The sequence below is a fragment of the Megalobrama amblycephala genome, linkage group LG20 (assembly GCF_018812025.1).
Source record: "Megalobrama amblycephala isolate DHTTF-2021 linkage group LG20, ASM1881202v1, whole genome shotgun sequence".
Lineage (NCBI taxonomy): Eukaryota > Metazoa > Chordata > Actinopteri > Cypriniformes > Xenocyprididae > Megalobrama > Megalobrama amblycephala.
In genome coordinates this window covers 21496184-21521922 of record NC_063063.1, presented here as the reverse complement: position 1 = coordinate 21521922, position 25739 = coordinate 21496184, and the positions used below count along the sequence as shown (strand labels likewise).

The 25739-nt window shown below is 36.9% G+C and overlaps 1 protein-coding gene across 48 annotated transcripts in view; it reads left to right on the top strand.

Annotated features, from left to right (window-relative positions):
- The window catches only part of ablim1b (actin binding LIM protein 1b), a 112813-nt gene that overhangs the window by 6843 nt on the left and 80231 nt on the right, over positions 1–25739 (top strand). For 6 of the 48 annotated variants that reach the window (XM_048171486.1, XM_048171484.1, XM_048171480.1 and 3 more), the window contains exon 1: positions 22790–23117. The exons of 1 other annotated variant lie outside the window; for it this stretch is intronic. In XM_048171486.1, the coding sequence (XP_048027443.1) occupies positions 23096–23117 (22 nt within the window). In that variant the 5' untranslated portion in view covers positions 22790–23095. Of the gene's footprint in view, positions 1–22777; positions 23118–25739 lie in introns of those variants that run through there. 41 more of the 48 variants (XM_048171511.1, XM_048171474.1, XM_048171496.1 and 38 more) reach the window with 21 other exon arrangements.

Below are 25739 nucleotides of genomic sequence, written 5' to 3'. Positions count from 1 at the left end.
ACTCGTTGTTTTGGCACTCTGCATTTCTTCCTCTTTCTTTCTATGTCCATTCCACTTGTGAGGGTTGGTGAGGTTCATATTGTTTAGAATTTCCATGGAGATCCTGTATGAAGTCACATCAGTAGATCGGCTGCCCCTGAAACAATGGCAGGAGCTGGGTAGGAGCCAGAGGAATGAAAGTTAGAAACATTTCCATGTGCTCAGTTCAGTGGGTTTTGTTTTAGACAAAACCTAAATGTTCTACACCACCCTGTGCTTATTAGATAATCTTTTGAATGAGTCTAGGCCTCATTTAGCAGTGGAGACTGACATCTCAATGCAGTCTAGCCAAAAACACCAGAAGTTTTATGAATAATTCTTTGAAGAAAGACAGCACAAAATATTTATTTGACATTTAAAAGGTCATACAGGATAATTCTTTTATTCCAAAAAAACCCCATTCATTTCATTCTTTTTCAGATACATACAAACAATACACATCTATCTATCTATCTATCTATATATATATATATATATATATATATATATATATATATATATATATATATATATATATAAAAAATATGCAGGTGTGTGAGGACCAGATGGAGCCCATCATTCTGATTCCAGCTGACCACACACTCCTGAGCTCTGTATTCCCTGTGGGCTGCTGATTCTGTGCTTCTGCACTAAAAAAAAAAAAAAATGCCATCCTGACGAATGCTTCATCTGCGCTCAGCTCCAGAGCCACTCGAGAGCCTACAAAATAAATGCTCAGCTTCAATTGGGAATTAATCTTACAGTGCATTTGCTCAAATGTATCAGACCACGTTTTCCTGAGGCCTGGTTCATGTCAAAGCCAGTTCGCTTTCCTTAGTTTATCGCTCTTTGTGGACAGAAGTCCAATTACAGACCAGTGGGGGAAAGGGCTGCTGATATTACTGGCTACCAGCCGACTTTTGTCCCAATTATTTCCTGTGTTATTGTAGAAGATGTGGCTAAAAGTAAACCTACAGATCCTTCTCAAAACAAAGGATCATTATGCTCTACACTGTAGTAAAAAATCTTAATCACAAAATCCAGAGTGCATTTGATACCTTTTCTTCTTTGCCTCTTATTAGTGACCTTGTGAAAATATTGAAGAAGCTGACTTTAAGTAACTTTTTTTGTGTCTGACATTTGGGTGTCCTCACAAAGACAGTAAAACAGGAAATAACCTACACTGGGAGGACAATCTAACAGTGTCAATGAGGAAAATGGATTAATAAACAGAGAAAAATCTGAAATCTGAGGTTTAAGGGTTTTAGGGTTATGATTAAGAGTTATGCTTAGGTTATGATAGAAAGTGTAATTAACTCAGTATTAAAACAACTGAAGTCAATGGAAAGTCTAAGTGTGTGTGCAAATCTGCCCCTTTGGCTGTGGTTTAAAACTGCACAATCATCCAATTTATTGCATTTACAGACCATCTGTTTTTACATACTTTATTACGTCAGAAAGCGATTTTCTCTCCTTTTCCTTCTTTTTTTTTTTTTTTTTTCTTAGGACAGTTTTTTGCCCATCAACTTCAAAAATGTACTGGCCCTTTGCTAAGCTTTGCCCCCTTTTGTTACTTTTGCTAAAAGAGTCTAAATTTAGAAAATAACTGGAGATTTGTGTGAAAAGTGTGGTAAACAGTTTTTTTTTTTTTCTCAGTTAAATGAAGTCATATTATATTATGTGGGTTGGAGTGAATTTTGCCACTGGAAAGCATTTTATCTGTGTCTTTTCTTTCTTTTTAACAAGAAATAGTTAGTTCACCCCAAAATGAAAATTCTGTCATTAATTACTCACCCTCTTGTCGTTCCAAACCCGTAAGACTTTCGTTCATCTTCAGAACTCAAATGAAGATATTTTTGATTAAATCTGACAGCATTCTGTCCTTCTATAGCTTGCCTTTACAACTAGATCTTTGACGCTTCAAAAAGTTCTTAACACACAAAAATGAACCTCATTGGCTACGCAGCACGTTTGAGCTTTTGTTTTCATGTGTCATTCAAGTTCATTTGAGCATCTCTTTATGTTCGCTGATCAAGGTTTATATGTGAGTAAAAGCCTAAATTAAATCTGTTCATCATAAAAAGAGATCAGTTCTCTTCAGGAAATTTGGACTAAACGGCTTGATTCATATGGATTAGTTTTCCAATCTCTTTCTGAACTTTTTGAAGCGTCAAAGATCAAATTGCAAAGGCAATGGAAGGACAGAATGCTGTCAGATTTAATCAAAAAGATCTTTATTTGTGTTCGGAAGATGAACGAAAGTCTTACGGGTTTGGAACGATGACATGAGGGTGAGTAATTAATGACAGAATTTTCATTTAGGGCTGAACTAACCCTTTAAATTATGCAGTAACGATAAAAACTGTAGAGCCTTCAAACCATGATCAAGGCAATCACCTGAAAAGAGAAAAGCCTTGTTTGAAAGCAGTTAGAACTAATAACTTAAGCAATAATTTCTATTAAAAAATGTGTCTACAAGAACATTGTGACAGGTTATTGTGGTGTGATGCTATAACAGTTGCTTTTCTTCAAAAAGATTGATTTGGCTAAGTTAGACCGCCATCATTTATTTGACTTAATGTTATTTCAGTAGGCTATCACAGTAATAATCTTGTAGTCGTGATTGATCCACTTATGAATATTGATGCATGGACGTCCACTTAGGATGAAAGACAGAATCCGATTAGACTGGCAAGATCTTGTAATATTCTGAGCAATATTATGAGAGCAATGTTTGCCGTTTTCCTGGCAAAGTGGGTTTGTGGGTCATCTACAAGGTCACAGCAGTATATGAGGTCTTAATTGCTCCATCCAGAAAGACCACCTGCAGCAAGAGCAGAAGCAATCACATTAATTACATCTTAGCTGGGCACAGTTGCATTAATAACAGTTCTACAGACTGTGGCTCGGGAGCAGCACATGGACTCCTAACAGGATCAGACATTACTGAAACAGTAGCATCCGTTTTGTTCCGCAGGCCAGTGCCCTGTGTGTTTCTAGCATTGTGTTGGGCTCTCATGTTTACCCAGCCTTATTCTGTGAACCCACAGGATATAGAAACTGACCTTCTGAAACAGTGATACCACAACTAATGCTCAGGGGAATCTCCTAAAGCCAAATTTGAGATATATGGAGCATTTGTCAAGGCATTTTCGCTTACTTGCAGTGTCTGAATGCGTTATTTTAAAGCCCCCTCCAGCTCAGAGAATGATCATTCCTGCCTGAATGATGCTCACTGACATGGCACAGTCAGGGCTTTTTAAAGGGGTCATTTTTTTTTTATATTTAATTTAATTTTTCACTTATCATGTTATTAAAGGTGCCATCGAACGTTTTTTTACAAGATGTAATATAAGTCTAAGGTGTCCCCTGAATGTGTCTGTGAAGTTGCAGCTCAAATTACCCCATAGATTTTTTTTAATTAATTTTTTTAACTGCCTATTTTGAGGCATAATTAGAAATGCGCCGATTCATGCTGCGGCCCCTTTAATTGCTCGTGCTCTCCGCCCCCTCCCGAGCTCTCGACTCTATCATTGCATAAACAAAGTTCACACAGCTAATATAACCCTCAAAATGGATCTTTACAAAGTGTTCGTCATGCAGCATGTCTAATCGCGTAAGTATGGCATTTATTTGGATGTTTACATTTGATTCTGAATGAGTGTGATAGTGCTCTGTGGCTAACGGCTAATGCTACACTGTTGGAGAGATTTATAAAGAATGAAGTTGTGTTTATGAATTATACAGACTGCAAGTGTTTAATAATGAAAATAGCGACGGCTCTTGTGTCCGTGAATACAGTAAGAAACGATGGTAACTTTAACCACATTTAACAGTACATTAGCAACATGCTAACGAAACATTTAGAAAGACAATTTACAAATATCACTAAAAATATCATGTTATCATGGATCATGTCAGTTATTATTGCTCCATCTGCCATTTTTCGCTATTGTCCTTGCTTGCTTACCTAGTCTGATGATTCAGCTGTGCACAGATCCAGACGTTAATACTGGCTGCCCTTGTGTAATGCCTCGATCATGGGCTGGCACATGCAAGTATTGGGGGCGTACATATTAATGATCCCGACTGTTACATAACAGTCGGTGTTATGTTGAGATTCGCCTGTTCTTCGGAGGTCTTTTAAATAAATGAGATTTATATAAGAAGGATGAAACAATGGAGTTTGAGACTCATTGTATGTCATTTCCATGTACTGAACTCTTGTTATTCAACTATGCTGAGGTAAATTCAATTTTCAATTCGATGGCACCTTTAAAGATTTTTTAATCAAATTTTAGTTTTTTCATGACCATTTTCACCTTTAAAACCCTTTATTTTGTTACCTTTTGTAACTTGGAAGGGTTAAATTTGAGAAGATGCTTTTTACCATCGTCACTGTAATCATCAGAGATGCTGTCAGTATCACCTGTCAGTGGTCATAATGTTATGCCTGATCAGTATGTGTATATATATATATATATATATATATATATATATATATATATATATATATATATATATATATATATATATATATATATATATATATATATATATATATATATATATATATATATATATATATATTTTTTTTTTTTTTTTTTTTTTTATGCACATTTATGTATGTATATAGTCTATACTTATCTATGTGCTTTTCAAATCTGCAGATCTGATAGTTGTGTTAGTTTATGCTTACATTAGTGAAAGGGGAGCATGACAGTGGGTGAATAGTGCTTTGCATGCGACAAGGCCATCGCCAATGGCTACATGACATCATTTTAGAGCTGCAGCTAACATGCAATCTCATGTGTGATTAGACCCTGGGAGAGCTTTCTCTTCCCTGTTACACTATTCCTACAGTATATATTCTGCACAGTCTGACACTGCACATGATATTTTGCAGGCACTTATTTTATAAACACTGCTTTTTGCAGCGATGTACTAAATGGTGCATTAGCAAATAGATTTTTGAGTTATGAACCCATTAAAAGCATTTAATGCTCAAATGTTAAGATGCATTTCAGATACTTTTAGATGCTTTTATACAGTGTTCTAAACAGCAACAAAGCTATAAAGTGGCTAACGATAAAATCAATTTTTTTCCGTAAACTTTAGTGCAACTAGCAAATGTGGAGAACTTTTTAAGTGCAACTTAAAGGGATAGTTCACCCAAAAATAAAAATTATTTCATTGTTTATTCACCCTCAAGTTGTTCTAAACCTGTATGAATTTCTTTCTTCTGCTGAACTCAAAATAAGATATGTTGGTAACCAAACAGTTGATTTGCCTCATTGACTTCCATAGTATTTTTTATTTTTTTTTTCCCATAATTATTATGGAAGTCAGTGTGTTCATCAACTGTTTGATTAACCAAATATCTTATTTTGTGTTCAGCAGAACAAAGAAATACAGGTTTGGAAAAACTTGAGGGTGAGTAAGTGATAGAATTTTCATTTTTGGGTGAACTAACCCTTTAATGATCAATTATCAATATATTAATTAAAACAATTAAAATGAATAAATCACTTTTCAAAATGTCATAATTTGGCTTGACGTATTTAAAGCTCATGTTTAAAAAAAATAATGTGATGCTAAATAATAAAAAATTATTATTAATAAAATGGTAATTAAACATTTTTTACTTTTTTAAACATTTACTAATTTATTTTTTCTCTCATTTGCCATTTGCTTTTCTTTATCATTTTAACAATCCAATATCAATGATCAAACTATTGTTACATTTTAAACATGAATTAAATTAAACCATTTATCTATTATCTATTAACGTGCATTTATAAATGGTTTATCTATTTACATTTCATAAATTGATAATTGAATGACTGATTGATTTCATTAAGTGATCATCATAGTCCTCCATGAGTGACAGGATATTTCACCAATCACTTTATTCTATTCCTGTGTTTCGCCGTGTAGCCCCGCCTACAGTGAAATCTCATTGGTCCATACTCCCTCTCCATTTACTGTAACTGTACACATCAAATACGTTCAGATTGGCTGTGTTGTTTCACACTCACTGCTGTTTTGCTTGTGGTATCACATCTGGTTAGGACAGTGTTAGATTTGTTTTTGTCTTGCTTGCTTGCACCTTGTTCTCCCCAGAGACTCAGGTGCTATTTGCTCTGGTGCTCGTGGGTCTGTAATGGGACTCTCTTAAGCACTGCAAGGGCTCTTAAGGTTTGATTCTGATGTTGGCTCAAGGTCTGAAAGGTCTGAAGGTCGTCCAAACAAATAAACACCCCCACAATGTTTCCGAGCAACATCTGACATTGTGGGCCGGTCTGTTTGCACGGTAGACCATAATCGCCAGGAATATAACTCAAACCAGCCTCACGTAAAATAAAGAGGGGAAAAAAACTCCTCTTAACTGGAAAGGATTACAACATCATGAAAGAATTTCCCCAACATTTCCTCTCTTCAAGTGAGTCCAATGAGCACAGGCAGTTGTTGAAGACAAAAAGCAGGAGGTTTGGTTGTTACAATATTCTCTCAAGTGTAACCATTTAATGCAAAGTTGATAAGACTCTCTTTTTCTTCCTCTTTCTCACAGTCTCTCTCTGTGGGTGTTCATGAGAGTGTGTGCTTTTGCATTTTTAACCATGAAGCAGATGTGGCACATGCCTACTTTGCTGTGTTGCAGGGCGATTCACGATGAGCCAGTTTAATCAGGTTCAGTGTCTTGACAGCCAGTGGGTGGAGCCGAACATAACGCTTCACCTTTATTGCTCCTGGAGAGCATGCATCTGTTTGCAAGCGTGTGTGTGAGAAACAAAGCAGGGATGCGGTCGCTTAATCCTCACAGTGTGAGGAAACATGTCTAGTTCCTAGGGCTGTAACGATATGCGATATGAAACCGAAATCGCGATACGCAGGTCCACGAACCTGTATCGCGATGTGAGAAGGCAGAATCGCGACACACCCCTTCCAACTCCCAGAGTTATCCTTCCTGTCCAGATCCAATGCTACCACATTTTTAAATTACTATAAGTATTAGGGGTGTAACGATTTATCGTAAATGGTGTGTCTCAATCAGCTCTCTAGTTCAGTAAGTGTTTCGGGCACACATTGAATCTTGCAAGCAGGTTTAAACGTTTCTCATGTCAGTCTCTTGCATGGTCGCGTGAGAAACGTCGTGGCTTTCTTTCACCGCAGTGCACAGCAACGGCTGTGCTCACAGAAAAGCAAAAGACGCTTGCGATGCTTTGCTTTAAGAAGTTCTGTGGGGCCGTTCACATATTGCGTCTTTTCCGCGTGCAAGTCAGTTATTATTTTCAAATGTAGCCGCGCGGCAGGCGCGCTCATAAAGGGATCAACGCGGTCGCGACGCGCGTGCAATTCTCAACTTCTCAGAATGCCGCAAGCGCACCGCAGGTCGTGTGACAAGAATCAACCGATCAGCTATGGCCTTTCCGTAACAAAACATCAAAAGCTCAGCCGAACAGCTGATCATAGCTGTACATGGTGGTTTTTATATCTTATCTCCATCAATATATCTCGTAGTAAAACTAATGCAAGGGCTAGAAATCATTTATCCTTTGCAGAAACATCCTGATCCTCTTAGAGAGCTCAGTTCATGGTTGCATAGCAACGACCGACGCCACGGGAGCGCAAGCGCTTTGGAAAGAAGGAGAAGCGGTGCGGCCGCGCCTTCCACGCGTTTTTAGACGCGATATGTGAACGGCCCCTATTCATAATTCTAAGTTCATGTTAAATTTAACATTTTTTTTCAGTGACAGACAGCCCTATTCAACTGTTAATTTGAATACAGAAGGTTTTTATTAAAATTTTATATTTATTTATTTTATTGAAATGTGATCTTGTATGTACAACAAGGAAAATTATTGAAATTTGTTCATGTTTTTTTAATAAATCTTGTTTGAATTTCAGTTTCATTTTGTTCAAAATATCGTGATACGTATCGTATCGTGAACTCCGTATCGAGATACGTATCGTATCGTGACCTGAGCGTATCGTTACACCCCTACTAGTTCCATGTCGTAAAATGTCAAAAGCACCTTGTTCTAGATTTCTCAACAAAGATGGATATGTCTGCCTCTTACATTTCTTGAACGCGACAGCAAAAGTTCACTTTTGGAGTGAAATTCCTTCAGGGATGTTGAATTAGGGTCAAACAGCCAGAAAAAAAAACAGATGTTGTACTCCAAGGAGTTTTCGACTTCATTCGTAATGTTTGAGACATAAACCATACCAATATTTGAATGTTTTTTTTACTCTGTATTGCATAAATAAGATTATGATAAGACTGTACTTGTGATATTGGGTTTACCTTATGACAACTGCACTGTTGTATGTCCTTTTTATGGTGTTTATGCTTATACTTCACACTGTGAAGTGGATCTTGAGCTGGTAATTGCCATGGTGTGCAGTGGACTGTGTTTGATTGGATTAGATTTGCTGTGTTTTTGGCCCAGGGTTTCATGTGTAACAAGTTATTTTTCTTGCACTTTTCAATAGTGCAGCTAGGTGGAGCAACACACAAAATTTCACAGCCTTATAAAGGCCTGGGGCTATTGCCATTTTTCACACCAAGGACCTCTTAGTGGATAAAGAAATGGAGCAGGGATCCCCTTTTACATATTGCACAAAATTGAGTGTTGCAGTTTTAGCCTGGCCTAACCTTATGTTTTTTCCCTTGATCATAGATGGCACAAAATCTCATCTCAGCACATTCTTAACTTTGTAATTTCATCTGAATATTAATATTTGTAAGATTTAGTCAGTCTAAGCAGTTTTGAGGTTAATTGATGTAATTTTGTGTCCCTGGAAAACAGTGATCTGTGACATTGTGACATAGTGACTTTAGGACGTGTTTACATGGCACAGCGGTTAAAATAGTCATATATAGTGATATAGTACTTGTGCATCTAATGATTTTGATGACTGTGTTTGAGTCTCAAAATAGAGAAAGACTGCGTTTTCAATGCATTGTGAATAGTAGAGACGTTATATAATGCCAGCACTCCTTGTCGTGATGCACTTTACATTGCCTGCATTCATCTATGAAGTGATTCACTCTTGCCATGAGAAATTCTATACGCCACATGGAGAAATGTTATGCAATGAATGTGGGCCCGAGTGGTGATGAAAGGGACGATTGTTTGATGTTTTGGAGGAAGGTTATTAAACCATGGCTGGTTTAATAACCTTCCTCTAAGGGGAGCCAGTGCCAGTCCAGTACTATGTCCCATCATGAGCTTTGCCAAGCCATTGATAAAACATGCATATTCTTTCCTACAACAACTTGGCTGGTCAAATGTAACAATGTCAAGATGGATGGATGGCCGGTAGCATTGTTAAGGAGGTCTAGCTTCCAAGTGTGTGTGGACAAGCCCCTGTGCAGATTAGTTTCTTGATTGTGTTGACCTTGCCTGGATCAGAACATATGTGTAATAGGCCATAGGGTGGACACAGAAGAACATTTTACATTACACAAGGTTGACTGAACATGATATGTGCAGTGTCTATATACATCATCCTTGAAGAATTGTCATATTATATATATGTACACACACACTAATAATGAATGTTTCTTGAGCAATCAGCATATTAGAATGATTTCTGAAGGATTGTGTGACATTGAAGACTTGAATAAATTTTTTCAGAAAATCCAGCTTTTACATCATAAAAAAACATTTTAAATATGTTAAAATAGAAAAGTCTTATTTTAAATTCTAATAATATTTCGCAATATTACTGTACTTTTATTCAAATAAATGCAGCCTTGGTGAGCGTAAATATTACCAATCCCAAATGTTTGAACAGTAAATATAATTCATAAATATTCGAAGAGCATTTTCTTTAAAGGTCCCGTTCTTCGTGATCCCACGTTTCAAACTTTAGTTAGTGTGTAATGTTGTTGTTAGAGTATAAATAAAATCTGTAAAATTTTAAAGCTCAAAGTTCAATGCCAAGCGAGATATTTTATTTAACAGAAGTCGCCTACATCGAACGGCCAGTTTGGACTACATCCCTCTACTTCCTTCTTTAATGACGTCACTAAAACAGTTTTTTGACTAACCTCCGCCCACAGGAATACACAAGAGTTGCGTTTGTAGAGTGTGTTTGTCGCCATGTCGTCGAAACGCTGTTATTTTCATCCCGCAGTCCAATCACCAGGTCTGATTCCGGCTCAAATTGATAGGGTAAAATTAAAGACATGTTTACAATAACACTGAGCGCGTGCATCTCCACGTTATGGTAAGAGGTGTGACTTTTCCGGGCAAGATGCGCTAAACTGCTGTCGAATCACAACACAGGAACCGCTGGCACAATCAGAAAAACAGGACCTTTAAAACTATAAAATATCTAATTTTATATTAATAATTATATTTTCAAATAATTTCAAAATATGGTTAATATGGTATGTGAATATAAGTTATATACAGTCAAACCAAAAATTATTCAGACTTTTTTGATATTTTTGACATATTTTTACTAGTGGGTGCAGGACACTATAGTTCATGTATGTAAGTGAGGATAGCAAAATAAAGTAAACTATGACATATTATACCCAATAATTCTTTATACAGTGGACTACCAGTAAAACTGATAAAAATTTGGAACCAAAAATCATTCAGACACTTTGACTTGACCATGTTTTGCTTAAGTGTTATCTGACATAATTAAGATTAACTTTTTCTGACACAGTTTAACTCTGAGATCTTGTCATATTTTATTACCATTTTTTTTAAACTATAGTGAACTCTATATATATATATAGATACCAAGACCTTTGGCGTAAAAACCTTTGCTGTATATTAAACACCAAAAGCCTACTATAATACCTAAGAATGAAGGAAAAAGAAAGATGACAATGAATAGAGTTTATCATTCATTTTTTCACCTCTCGCCCAGATTTGTCTCATAGCTGAATATTGGTTTAACCTTCATGTAGGGGACTGTGAAGGGTGTGACAGAGGTAATGGATACACTGTGGTGTTGTTCAGCACAGCCAGAGACTGAATGACAACACTGCGAAATGTCAGCAGGACTTAATCTGCCTCTCTGCTCTGTCATGTGAGGCATTTCAAACATTTGAGTGCTTGTAATATGAAAGGATTTAAATACTCAAATTATGGAAACTTATTTTAGCTTGTTTGAATGGTGCACTGCTAATATCTTGGGTTCTGCTTTCTTAAAAATGGATTTTATCTAAGTGCTTTAAATTGGTTTGTCTATGTGTTTTAAGCCATCACTCAGATCATGACAGTTTCCTTATCCTAAAATAGACCGTGTGGAGCTTAATAGTGTCTCGTAGTATTAAAAGAATGTGTGTGTGTGTCAGGCTGAGATAGAGTTTGAGTGTGTGTGTGGTTGGGTGTAGACATTTCTACATTTGCCCTAGAACTTTCTGTGAGATAATCATTGCAGCTAGTCTCATTGAAATTACACACTGCACCTTTAAAGAGCCCCGACACACACTTTTCTATGCTCACGAGTATATGCAAGTGTGCTTTAGTACAGCTGACAAATGCTTTTTGGCCCACGGTAGGTAGACAGTCATCTCCCTTAGGCTAAAGTGGTGATTATGCGGCTCCCCGTAAGGCGACATAGACATAGGTGGCCTGGGCACTTCCTGGATTTTACTCTGTCATTAACAGTCATTATATATTCCATTGTCTCCTTGCTCACATAACCTCCACCTGGATCATACAAGGCACTGGTGAGCTGCATCTGTAATTCCACAGTCATTATCTTAATGCACAAGGACACACACAGGTGAGGAGATTTAGATAAAAAAGCTCTAAGTGAAAAATAAGCCTTCACAGGAGTGGGAATAAAGGAAAGTATCACATGAGGGCCAACAACATTGTGCTATCAGGATATCCCGTCACGTTTGTCTTCTTTATGTAACTGCTGTGACGTAATTCTAGTTTATGAATTATTTATCTTGATTGGTCATGAAACTAGATGGCGCAGGTCCTTTATATGCAATCTGCTAGCAATCATTTACTGTATGGCAAAAGCTTGAGCTTGCTTGCTCAACATTTAAATAATCTGGTTGAGTGTTCGCTGGTCCAGCAGATTTCCTTTGAAGCCCTCCACTTCCCCCAGCTCCACCTGTCTAGATCTGCTAAAGAATTTATATTGCCTATTTATGCAGCAGCAGTATCTTACATGCTCACAGCAGTGTGTGATAAATTAACATTGTCATATTAATTAACATGCTAAAACAATTCCGAAAGTTGTCATGATTAAAATGACTTTCGGGGGTAAAAAATTTCTTCTTTAAAAAAAAAAAAAAAAAAAAAAAAAAAAAAGGAATTTTAGTCATATGGAAACAGTGCAACCTGTTGTAATCTTCCTCATGCTACTAAAATTGTCTTTTGACAAACAATTTTGTGGAGTTTTCAACTATTTTAAAGACTTTTTAATTATTCCCTAAATCACTTAAAGGGATAGTTTACTTCTTTTTAATTCTGTCATCATTTACTCACTCTCATGTCATTTCAAACTTGTATAATTTTCTTTCTTCCGTGGAGCACAAAAAAGGGTATTTTGAGAAATTTCTCTGTATTTTTGAGTCCTTAAAGGAACATGGTGTTGGAAAAAATGAAAAATGCTATTTCAGTGCTTCTCCTATATACTTTGCAAAGTCAAAACAGCTGATGGAAATACTATGAGGTGGAAAGAAAAATATATTTAAGTGCTTTTATGGGTGAACACAAAGTTTCCTGGGAAGCACAATACCTTTGCAAAAGAATATAACGATTCTTGGGGGAATGCAAAAGTTTTGCATGGAAATACAAAGTTTTTTGGGGGAACACAAAAATTTGAAATATAATTTTTGCTCTCATCTGATAGTATTCCATCACCATAAATGTCATTTGGTTCCAGTGTTGTTCTGGACCCCATTGACTTTCAATGTAGATGGAACACACTGAAGGTTTTGTCCTCCTTTTTGAAAAAGTTTTTGCATGTATGTTTTAAATACCCTGAATGTTTTATAACATATAATGCAAAATATGTTTGAAAGAATGACTATAATCCATCTGGATGCAGGAATATTGCGCTGTGATTTTTAGCATAGTATTTAAAGGTGCCCAAGAATGCTTTTTCACAAGATGTAATATAAGTCTAAGGTGTCTCCTGAATGTGTCTGTGAAGTTTCAGCTCAAAATACCCCATAGATTTTTTTAAATTAATTTTTTTAACTGCCTATTTTGGGGCATCATTAACAATGCACTGATTTACACTCGGCGCCGCCCCCTTAAATCGCGTGCTCCCTGCCACACGAGCTGTCGACTATATTACAGCGCATTTACAAAGTTCACACAGCTAATATAACCCTCAAATGGAATCTTTACAAGATGTTCGTCATGCATGCTGTATGCATGCTTCGAATTATGTGAGTAAAGTATTTATTTGGATGTTAAAGTTTTATTCTGAGTGAATTTGAGGCTGTCCTCCGTGGCTAACGGCTAATGCTACACTGTTGGAGAGATTTATAAAGACTGAAGTTGTGTTTATGCATTATACAGACTGCAAGTGTTTAAAAAATGAAAATAGCGACGGCTCTTGTCTCCGTGAATACAGTAAGAAACGATGGTTAACTTTAACCTCATTTAACAGTACATTAGCAACATGCTAACGAAACATTTAGAAAGACAATTTACAAATATCAGTAAAAATATCATGCTATCATGGATTATGTCAGTTATTATTGCTCCATCTGCCATTTTCGCTGTTGTTCTTGCTTACCTAGTCTGATGATTCGGCTGTGTGCAGCTCCAGACGTTAACTGGCTGCCCTTGTGTAATCCCTTTCATAATGTTGGGAACATGGGCTGGCATTATGCAAATATTGGGGCGTACACCCCGACTGTTACGTAACAGTCGGTGTTATGTTGAGATTCGCCTGTTCTTCGGAGGTCGTTTAAACAAGTGAGATTTATATAAGAAGGAGGAAACAATGGGGTTTGAGACTCACTGTATGTCTTTTCCATGTACTGAACTCTTGTTATTTAACTATGCCAAGGTAAATTCAATTTTTGAATCTAGGGCACCTTTAAATGTTCATTTGGTGTCTTTGACATAAACATATTGTGTGCTTGAAAAGAATGTTTGAGTGGCTTTTTGTGACTATGAATGGCAGCAAATCACTGTTTTATTGATATTAGTGTGTGTGTATGAATGACATTTAATATTTTAGCATGGCATGATTATCCTTAAGAACATTTGATTGGACAAAAATCTATATAGTGCAAAATGAGCCATCAATATGTTTTCCCTGCATCACAGAAGAGAAAGACTGAACATACAATGTTTATATCTGCTGAAATTTAATTGCATCAACATTTAGGAGTATACTAGCATATAAATGTCCTCAAATCTAACAAACATGGACTAAAAGCCACAAATTTAGGGTCTGACTTCCCAAACGCCCCTGTAATTTACATCCTGTTCTCAGTTCAGTGCTGCCATCAACTAAAGTGTGTGTAAATGTGTGTCGTATGTGTTTGTTTGTTTGTTGTGTGTGGTTGAGAGAGAGTTAGGAATCATAAACTTTGATCTCAGTGTATGGAACAAACAAATATAACACACTTTCTGCTGATGTGATCATTTAAATAAATGACCATTGTAACAACCTCAATGAAAATTGACATTTTGATATATCAGCCGTCTTAGTAACCGTGGAGATACCCCTTTATGGCCTTGCAAAATAATTGGCGGAGACATAAATGTGTACGTGAGTGATACTAGCGTCTCGGTACGCATGAGACACGGCGGCAGGGTTTATGATTCTAAAAGTACCACAGACAAGGTCCCCTTCAGCAGCTTTGGTGACGTGCCAGTTTAAATGTGGACGCTTGTTCGGCGTGGGTTTACGAGCTCAGATGAAAGAGTTTCTGGTTAGAGAGGATCTTTATTTTAATCAGAAATGTCAGTTTAATCAAGCCAGTGCATTATTGTATATGTTTTATTTCCTAGTATATCCAGTATAAGGACGCTGATACATTGCCTTGTATTACGTAAAAGACTCAATGAAAGCCAGTCACATGATTTGATTTAAATACGATTTAAACTACAATATACGTCTACAATACCATTCAATGTAAAACTTCATAATCCTCTAGAAGATGCATCCAATCACAATGGATTAGGCTGGGATGCGTCTGTTTTTGAAATTGCAACATTCATCCGCAGGGTATCTGGTCATAAAATCATGACTTGGACTGTCACATGCAGGTGCTCTTTTTCCTTTTCTAGTGAAGATAATCACTAAAAATACATCGGCCGTAATCTGCTTAAGTAAACTAGGAAGAAGCTCTCAGCGGGGGCTCAGTGCTGCTTCACCAACAACACAAATAAACCCTTGTGACCTGTCGTTTAATCTTGTACCTGGGATTCAGCTGTAACACAGCTCACTATTGTGTGACCAGGCGACTTTTATGTTTATCTTTTATGGTATCTCCTCTCACTTCATTCTGTAGCTCGTCGTAGTGGGCTGAGGGTAACGCCATGCCTAACTTACCCAATCTTAACAGCTTTGGCAAACTGTGCGGCTCCAGCCGCAGCGACGACTCTGTGGTGCTGGACCGGGTGAAGCGCAAGAACTCTGTTCGGAGAATGTCTATTATCGAAGATGGGAATGTGGCCGAGGTGCTCTACCTTATACCCAAACAGTCCATGATGGAGCAGCTGCCCTTCCTTAACCCTAATGAGTATGTCATCCTGGAGAAAATGGCACCTCCTGACATGGGACCCGGTAAGGGAAGATTGAGAGTAGGAGAGATGTTTGATTCATGCTGGACATATTTTCATTAGACGACTGTCTGTGTTATTGTACAGCTGTGTAGAAAAATTTTGTTAACAGGAAAAATTATGTTAAAGCTCAAATAAAGTAAAAATAATCTAAGTAGTAGTAATTTTGTGTAATTTTAATTTTTAAGAGGGTAGCACTGCAAAAAAATAGTTTTTCGATAAGCATGAATATATTTTTTAAATTTTTTATTTTTATTTTTTTATATTGAATTAAAATGAATTTCATTTTAGTATGTACAATTATATTTGTAGTAAAGATGTTTAGAAAAATAATTTTAACTTTGGTCTTGGTTGAACTTGAACTTCACTATTTTTTTAAGCTTGAACTACTAAATTTTTATTTATTTTATATATATTTGTACTTAATTTTAGTATAATTTTTAGTATAACTTAATGGACCCACTTTATATTAAGTGGCCTTAACTACTATGTACTTACATTTTAATTAATCATTTGATACAATGCACTTATTGTGTACATACATGTTTTTACATTGTACTTATATTTAAAAAAAACCTGCATGTAATCACATCTGTAATTAATTTCTGTAATTAAATTCATAATTACACTGTTGACCCATCCCTTAACCCTTACCCCTACCCTTAAACCTACCCATACCACCAAAGTTTTCCCTAACCTTACCCGTATCCACCTCAATATCAGCAAAAGTGTTTTGCAATTCAATATGAACCCAATAAGTAAATTGTACTTATTTTTTGATGTAAGTACATAGTAGTTAAGGCCACTTAATATAAAGTGGGACCAACTTAATTTTTTAAACTTAATTTTAGTATGTACATAATTTTATTTTTAGTAAAATTATTTTGTTTATATGTTTAAATATTTATAAAAATTATTTATTTATTTATTTGCAGTAAAATTAGTTACATTTTTGAGTTGCACTTTTACTTTAATGGCCAAAATAAGACTTTATAGCTTCCAAAGGAATATTTTTTTTCAAGGAAAATTTTAGATTGTATCCGAGCAGCAGTTCCAAGTCATAGTGACCAAGTGAGATCTGTAGTGGTGCAGAATTTCTGGATAGCATAGAGCCCAAAATGTAGCATAGTGTAAACAATATAATTGAAGAGATGAACAGAGATGCTGGTATTTGTGTTTATAAGGCAGTGGGATGTGAGGCTAATCTACAGTCTGAGCTGGATCATAGCACTATCCCGCTGGCAGGATTATGGCTGAAACGGTGGACACATTCCTGACAAATCTTCCCATTAGTCTGCTGTGGTCCCTTTTTTTACAATCACTCATCCTTACATCCCATAAAATGCCCTATCCTGGTATTGTAAATGAGTCATAATGTTGTTTTCAGTGGGTTTGCCATTGCATCCTGGAGTAGCAAACTGTCTTTGGACATCACTGGTGTCTTAGCACAAACATGATGTGCATTTTCATCTTGAATATGTCATTTAATCTGCAATACGGCTCTAAAATGTTAGATCAACATTCTGTAGATGTTTTTGCAACACTTTCTAGAAAAAAGGTGATATAAATCAGGATGTTCATTGTATGCTTGCATAATGCAGTGATAGATGATGTCATATGTGGTGATGCTGGGTGTTGTGCGGCTTTATGGAAGAAAATGTGTGCTGTATATTTTGAATAGTCTGAGAATTGATCTGAGGGGATCTGAGAGATTGGAGAGAGGTTTCTCATCTGCAGAGATTAACATGGATGTGTAAGCCTGACTGTTAACGTTTGACGGTTGTTCTCAGAGAGTGCCGGCTCATGGAAAGGAACCACTGCATACAGTAATTATGGCTCCACACAAACAATCAATCATTTATAGCCAAGGCAAGAGCAAGACTGGATCCCCCCTGTGTAGCCCTCCAGGAAGGGGAAATCATATTGATACATTGATGCCAGAGGTATCATACTGTTATTCCACTGACATTTGAGCATTACTGTGCTACATATATTACATTAAAGGTCCCGTTTTTCGTGTTTTTTTTGAAGCTTTGATTGTGTTTATAGTGTGCAATATAACATGTGTTCATGTTTCACGTGTAAAAAAAAACAGTATTTTTCACATAATTTACTTATCTGTATACCGCTGTTTCCACTGTCATAAAAACGGGCTGATGACTTCCTTGTTCTATGAAGTCCCTCCTTCAGAAATACGTAACGAGTTCTGATTGTGCCAGCGGTTCCTGTGTTGTGATTCGACAGCAGTTTAGCGCATCTTGCCCGGAAAGGTCACGCCTCTTACCATAACGTGGAGATGCACGCGCTCAGTGTTATTGTAAACATGTCTTTAATTTTACCCTATCAATTTGAGCCGGAATCAGACCCGGTGATTGGACTGCGGGATGAAAATAACAGCGTTTCGACGACATGGCGACAAACACACTCTACAAACGCAACTCTTGTGTATTCCTGTGGGCGGAGGTTAGTCAAAAAACTGTTTTAGTGACGTCATTAAAGAAGGAAGTAGAGGGATGTAGTCCAAACTGGCCGTTCGATGTAGGCGACTTCTGTTAAATAAAATATCTCGCTTGGCATTGAACTTTGAGCTTTAAAATTTTACAGATTTTATTTATACTCTAACAACAACATTACACACTAACTAAAGTTTGAAACATGGGATCACGAAGAACGGGACCTTTAATCCAATCCCTTTTTTGCCTTAAATGGGTGGGAGATGTTTTTGTTTGTTTGTTTTGGCTAGTAAGCAACCAACCAAAACAACTTTCTAACCATACAGAAAATGTTAGCAACCACATAGAAACACCCTAGAACACCATTATATAGTTTAATAACTGTTATTCGATTTTATTCAGTACTTAAAGGTAGGGTGGGCAATTTCAGAGAGGCTAGCTTTGAAAGCATAAGATCTTTGGCTCAGTTTCTTCTCTTTTCTCTCGCTTGACAAAAGATTCAGCTGTTTTCTTCTTGATATAGACTTCAAGTTTCTCTATTTATCCAACACCTGCTGTCTGTGCCGTCCCCACCCTCGGTCTCTCTCTCAGACACATCCTCCCCTTATTTAAAATTCAGCTAATCTCTTTTAACCATATCAACCCATACGGGTGTTTCTTAAGATATGGACACTTTTGGCTCTGTGGACTAACAATGTCAAAATTATTGCATTTTTATCTTTGGTCATTATTTTTATATATTTCCATCACATCTCGAATTATGTATTGTGTTCGATAACCTTCTGTGGTGGAAATTACATTTTTGAAATATAATGGCAGATTCCAGTCCTTTGTATTGATAAAGTTAATTTTGTAGCTAGCTTATATACAGTGCTGCTTGAAAGTATGTGAACCCCTTGCAGAATCTGTGAAATGTGAATAATTTTAACATAATAAGAGAGATCATACAATATTCATGTTATTTTTTATTTAGTACGATATTTTACTTAAAAAATGTTTACATATACTCCATAAGACAAAAAAATTGCTGAATTTATAAAAACGACCCACTCAAAAGTTTGTGAACCCTTGATTCTTAATACTGTGTGTGGTTACCTGGTTGATCTACGACCGTTTTTTGTTTTGTGATGGTTGTTCATGAGTCCCTTGTTTATCCTGCTCCAGAAGGAAACACAATGCATTAAGAGTCAGGGGTGAAAACTTTTGAACAAGATAAAGATGTCCAAATTTTTATTTTGTTCAAGTATCTTTTTTTTTTTTTCATTTAGTACTGCCCTTCGGAAGCAACAGAAGGCACGTACATGTTTGCCAGAAGACAAATTAAGTACAATATTCCTTGATTTTCAAATTCAAAAGGTTTTCACCCCCTGGCTCTTAAAGGGATAGTTCACCCAAAAATGAAAATTTCACAAAGTTTGTGAACCCTTGATTCTTAATACTGTGTGTGGTTACCTGGATGAGCTATGACCGTTTTTTTGTTTTGTGATGGTTGTTCATGAGTCCCTTGTTTGTCCTGAGCAGTTAAACTGCCAAATATTCTTCAAAAAAATCCTCCAGGTCCTGAAAAATCTTCAGATTTCCAGCATTTTTTGCATATTTGAACCCTTTCCAGCTGTGACTGTATGATTCTCAGTCCATCTTTTCACACTGAGGACAATTGAGGGACTCAAACACAACTATTAAAAAGGTTCAAACATTCACTGATGCTCCAGAAGGAAACACAATGCATTAAGAGTCAGGGGTGAAAACTTTTTAACACGATAAAGATGTCCAAATTTTTATTTTGTTCAAGTATCTTTTTTTTTTTTTTCATTTAGTACTGCCCTTCGAAAGCAACAGAAGGCACGTACATGTTTGCCAGAAGACAAATTAAGTACAATATTCCTTGATTTTCAAATTCAAAAGGTTTTCACCCCCTGGCTCTTAAAGGGATAGTTCACCCAAAAATGAAAATTTCACAAAGTTTGTGAACCCTTGATTCTTAATACTGTGTGTGGTTACCTGGATGAGCTACGACCGTTTTATTGTTTTGTGATGGTTGTTCATGAGTCCCTTGTTTGTCCTGAGCAGTTAAACTGCCAAATATTCTTCAAAAAAATCCTCCAGGTCCTGAAAAATCTTCAGATTTCCAGCATTTTTTGCATATTTGAACCCTTTCCAGCTGTGACTGTATGATTCTCAGTCCATCTTTTCACACTGAGGACAATTGAGGGACTCAAACACAACTATTAAAAAGGTTCAAACATTCACTGATGCTCCAGAAGGAAACATGATGCATTAAGAGTCAGGGGTGAAAACTTTTGAACAAGATAAAGATGTCCAAATTTTTATTTTGTTCAAGTATCTTTTTTTTTTTTTTTTCATTTAGTACTGCCCTTCGGAAGCAACAGAAGGCACGTACATGTTTGGCAGAAGACAAATTAAGTACAATATTCCTTGATCTTCAAATTCAAAAGGTTTTCACCCCCCGGCTCTTAAAGGGATAGTTCACCCAAAAATGAAAATTTGATGTTTATCTGCTTACCCCCAGGGCATCCAAGATGTAGATGACTTTGTTTCTTCAGTAGAACACAAATGATGATTTTTAACTCCAAATGTTGCGGTTTGTCAGTCTTATAATGCATGTCAATGGGAACTCCATCTATAAGAGTCAAAAAATACATGCGCAGACAAATCCAAATTAAACCCTGCGGCTCGTGACGACACATTGATATCCTAAGAAACGATTGTTTTGTGCGAGAAACCGAACAGTATTTATAGCATTTTTTGGTCCCACTTTATATTAAGTGGCCTTAACTACTATGTACTTACATCAAAAGATAAGTACAATGTACTTATTGGGTTCATATTGAATTGCAAAACACTTTTTCTGCTATTGAATTGGGATACGGGTAAGGTTAGGGAAAGCTTTGGTGGTATGGGTAGGTTTAAGGGTAGGGGTTAAGTGTAAGGGATGGGTCAACAGTGTAATTATAAATGTAATTACAGAAATTAATTACAGATGTAATTACATGCAGGTGCTTTAAGTACATGTAAAAACATGTATGTACACAATAAGTGCATTGTATCAAATGATTAATTTAAATGTAAGTACATAGTAGTTAAGGCTACTTAATATAAAGTGGGACCCATTTTTTACCTCTAATACACCACTATGTCCAACTGTCTTGAGCATCCGGTTGGTGAGGTTTGAATGCACTCTGATTTCGGAAGTGATCGCTCATACACATTGACATTGCACGCGAGAGATCACGTCCGGCATCAGAGCGCGTTTTCAGACCTCACCAACTGGATGCTCAAGGCAGTTGGACATAGTGGTGTATTAGAGATAAAAAATTATATAAATACTGTTCGTTTTCTCACACAAACCGATCGTTTTGTGTCGTTTGTGTTCTACTGAAGAAACAAAGTCACCTACATTTTGGATGCCCTGGGGGTAAGCAGATAAACATCAAATTTTCATTTTTGGGTGAACTATCCCTTTAATGCATCGTGTTTCCTTCTGGAGCAAATTATGCACTGTATTTGCATAATTTGACAAAATTACAGTTTTTTTTTTTTCTTCTTCTTTTTGGAAATGACACTGATTCCAAGTGATATTCACCTTTTAATTGTTTTCTTTACATAGCACAAGTCTCATATTTCTTCTCAAGCTGCTCTTTACTGTTGTCTCCTTGATAATCAAGAACAAAAATATTAGCAGAACAACCGTTTTCAATTTTGATAATAATAAGAAATGTTTCTTGAGCACCAAATCAGCATATTAGAACGTTTTGTGTATTTTTGATCAAATAAATGCAGCATAACAGACTTCTTTCAAAAACAATACCAAATATTACAGAGCCCAAAACTTTTGAATGGAAGTGTACGTCTCAGTCTCATACAAAATAGGGAGCTAAATAAGTGTATACATGAACAACTTTTCTGCGAGCACCAAGGCTTCTGGGTAATTCGTCAGAGCAGCCCCATTCTCTCAGTACATGTTGCCCCTAGTGACGCCACTGCACCAGTGTGAATATTAATAACGCCTCTCAATAAACTCCCCAATTCAATTGTCGGCCTAGTAATCCTATAATCTACCGGCATGACGCGCGGATAGTCCAGAGAGACTATAGCTGATCCCTCAAAGACCAGCAACTTTGTTTCATTTCACGTACCACATCACCCTTCAAATCAAATGTTTTACAGTATTATCAGATAGATACGTGGGTCAATGAACAGGAGTTATTTCCCAGCTAATTCGTCCACAACAAACAGGTTTGAAGGGTAAAAGCAGCAGTCAGCACTTCACTGAAGTAAACACAGCTAATCAGAGCATGTGATAAACAATGGCAGGGAGACAGTATGTATGTGTGTGTGAGAGAGAGAGAGAGAGAGAGAGAACAGGAAGGGATAGATATATGCAGTATATTAAAACAAATCACATGTGCCTGTCGTCCATCCCCTCCATCTCTGTTTGAAGAATTTAAGGTGGTGTCTCAGACTGGGAGAGATTACGGCTGTGGAATCTGCATTTGTCACACACGGCAGCTGCAACCTGGTTATTTCAGAAGAGCCAGGGCAGAGTCCACAAACACACACACACGGTATGCGTGTGAATGAGGAGGGGGGGTGCTTGAGAAACGAAGACCAAGCCAGCAGTTGCTGAGCGGCTGCTTAGTTTGAGAGTGCAAGCTCTTTTCTGTCCGTTCCTCTGCTGTCATCTTGCCGTTGCCTTGCTCTCTCTCTTTCTCTCTCTCGCTCTTTCTTCCGTCGTCTCCTCACGTTTGGATTCAGTGGAGGGAATAAAGGAGAAGCCGAGGAAGAAGGCAGGCAGGAAGAAGCAGCTCTCTTCCTCTGATCCTCCTCATCAGAGCCCCAGCAGACACTGAGGAGCCAATGGTCATGGTGAAGGAGAAAGGTAGCATGGCATTGCACAGCACTGGGTGGGGACCAGGAGAGAGAGCTCATGCAGAGGGAGAAAACCAGGCCAGCATGTGGGAGATTTGTGTGTGTGTGTTGGATGTAGGGACTAGGGAGGGCAGTTTGATGTTTTAGAAGGATTGCGGTGTATGAAAAAGAAAGAGATACTGCAGAAGGAATCATAGTCGTACTAGTGGTATCAGATAGGTTGATTGATTGGTCGTCCTTTGGCTGGTTTGAGATTATCGATAACTGTGCTCGATTGATTTCTCAACAGAAAATAATATTCCGCCTAACACTAGTTTGGAAATCTAATGACAGTATTGTCAATGGATAGTGTGCGTTTAATAATTTTAAATTGAGTGTAAAAATCAATGAGCATTTTCAGTTTTAAATTTTTTTATTTCTGAGGAAAAAAAATGTGTACAATTCAATGGATACTGCATATAATACAGTGGATAATGAACATTTTCTGTAATGTGTAAAACTGATGGGATTGTGCATGTTTTTTCCAATATTTTTAAAAAATTTTTAAAATTATTTTGAGTATACAATGTGTAAATTAACTGTAAACCAATGCACTTTTCTACTTAACTTTGTGTATATATTGTGTAAAATTGGTGTAATTGTACGCTACCATTTAGTTTTATTAATTATATCGGCATTTCATTCGTATATCATTCACCCTGTTCTCCAGATATCTCTATTGGCATTGGGCGTTGAAAAACTCGACCACAAAGTGGTGTGAAAATGAGAACGCTTTTGTTTTTGTATTTGTTTGTGGTTCTAAAGCTTGCAGTTAATTGAACACGTAATCATAGATTATAGTGTGTGTGTTTGGGTTGGTATTGATGGCAATTACTTTACCTCTAAATCACTGCTCAGCATGTGGGCTGCACATTGTGCTGTACAGACATAATGTGTGTTTATTATTATTCAGAAGACCATTTTATAGACATTTGTGTGTTTAGGAATCACCATTTGTGTGGTCTGGCACATATTTTACACATTCTAGCATAAGAAATACATTGAATACTAAAGGGATCTATTTGTTTACTCATGATGGTTAAATGTGTGTGAATATGCATAACTGTCTGACTGGTTTGTGCAGGACTACTGTTGTCTTTGTGAATATTAAGTGGGTGGCAGTAACTTTAGAAGTTTCTGTGTTATCTGATGGGGGAAGCCGCATTATAGCAGGAACATCTGGTGAAACTTAAATGCATCATTAACATGTTCGCTCAGGACCAAACCAAACAACACAGTGAAAACACCCAATATAGGACAGAAAAGGCTGTTATTCAACAAAAGGAACTTCAGATGGCACAGTTTCCGGCAGCGATGTTGTGTAATGCTATGTAGGAATTTAGCAGGCTATTGAATTATTTACAGAATGCAGGCAGTGCACAGTGCGTTCCTCTTTGGGATTTCTCAGGAAAAGGGGTTGTTTCCCAAAGAAAGCCCTTGTCACGGCTCGATGACTAAGGTGAAGGATGTTTCGTACCAGCGGTGTGCATGTGTTTTGAAAAGTAGATCATGGTTTAGTGAAAGCTAATAGTGGTCTGCGCAGGATGAGGGAGGGGGAGCGAGGGAAAAAGAGATGAGAAGAGAGAGACTAAGAGAGAATGAACTCAATAATGCATTTAGCCTATCGCTGTAGCCATGGCAACCGGGCGATGACTGGTCTGTTGCTGAGGCCATACCCCGTGTGAATCACAGCACAACACACACTGTAAACCCACTTCAGTTCACACACCTGTATTCACACATAATCACGTGTATGTTGGTGCATTCATACACACGTACAGTCTTTTAAACATTTATTCAGTGCATCAACATACAGGCTAGCTGCAACAAGCTAACAAAACCATAAGAGATATAGACAATATTTTAAATAATATATTAATATTATAAAAAAAAGTGTGTGTGTGTGTGTGTGTATATATATATATATATATATATATATATATATATATATTCCACACAACACCCTTAGCAACCACTCTTAGCAACGTAAACTGTGTGTTCTCAATTGATATTGTTCATTGAAGCTTACTGTATTATGTAGAAGAGTAGAGATCGAGTGAGCGAGTTTATTACCTGCATTCAGATTTAACATTTTCCTTCAGGTCAGTCCTATGTTCATAATAAAAAATCTGTTTAAATGTCCCATGTATTATCTTGTCCTTTTAACTGTTAAGGGGTTTTCCCATGACTGACAGCGCTAGTCAAAGCATTTGTCAGTTGCGTCTTTTCAATGCAAAAGTCTTCACTACTGACTGGCAAACTCACAAAGACAGTTTTTGCCGCCATCTAATGGCATAATAATGTAACTTCTGTTGCTGTTCACTGTCAGGGACTGTTTTTTTCCGATGGAAGGAAGGCTTTTAGTGAAAGTTTACTTCATGAAAGTTGCATTGATACATAATTTTGTTTTTAATATTTGTATTGTGTGATAACCGTTTTATAAAAGCAATAAGGTACTTGAGGCTAGTGCTCTATCGTGAATAAGTCACGGCTGAAGATTGATTACATATATATATACAACGCTATCTCATGACCAACTCGTACGTATTTTACGAGGTGGCTAATTTGTATGAATTTGTACGATTTGTCTAAA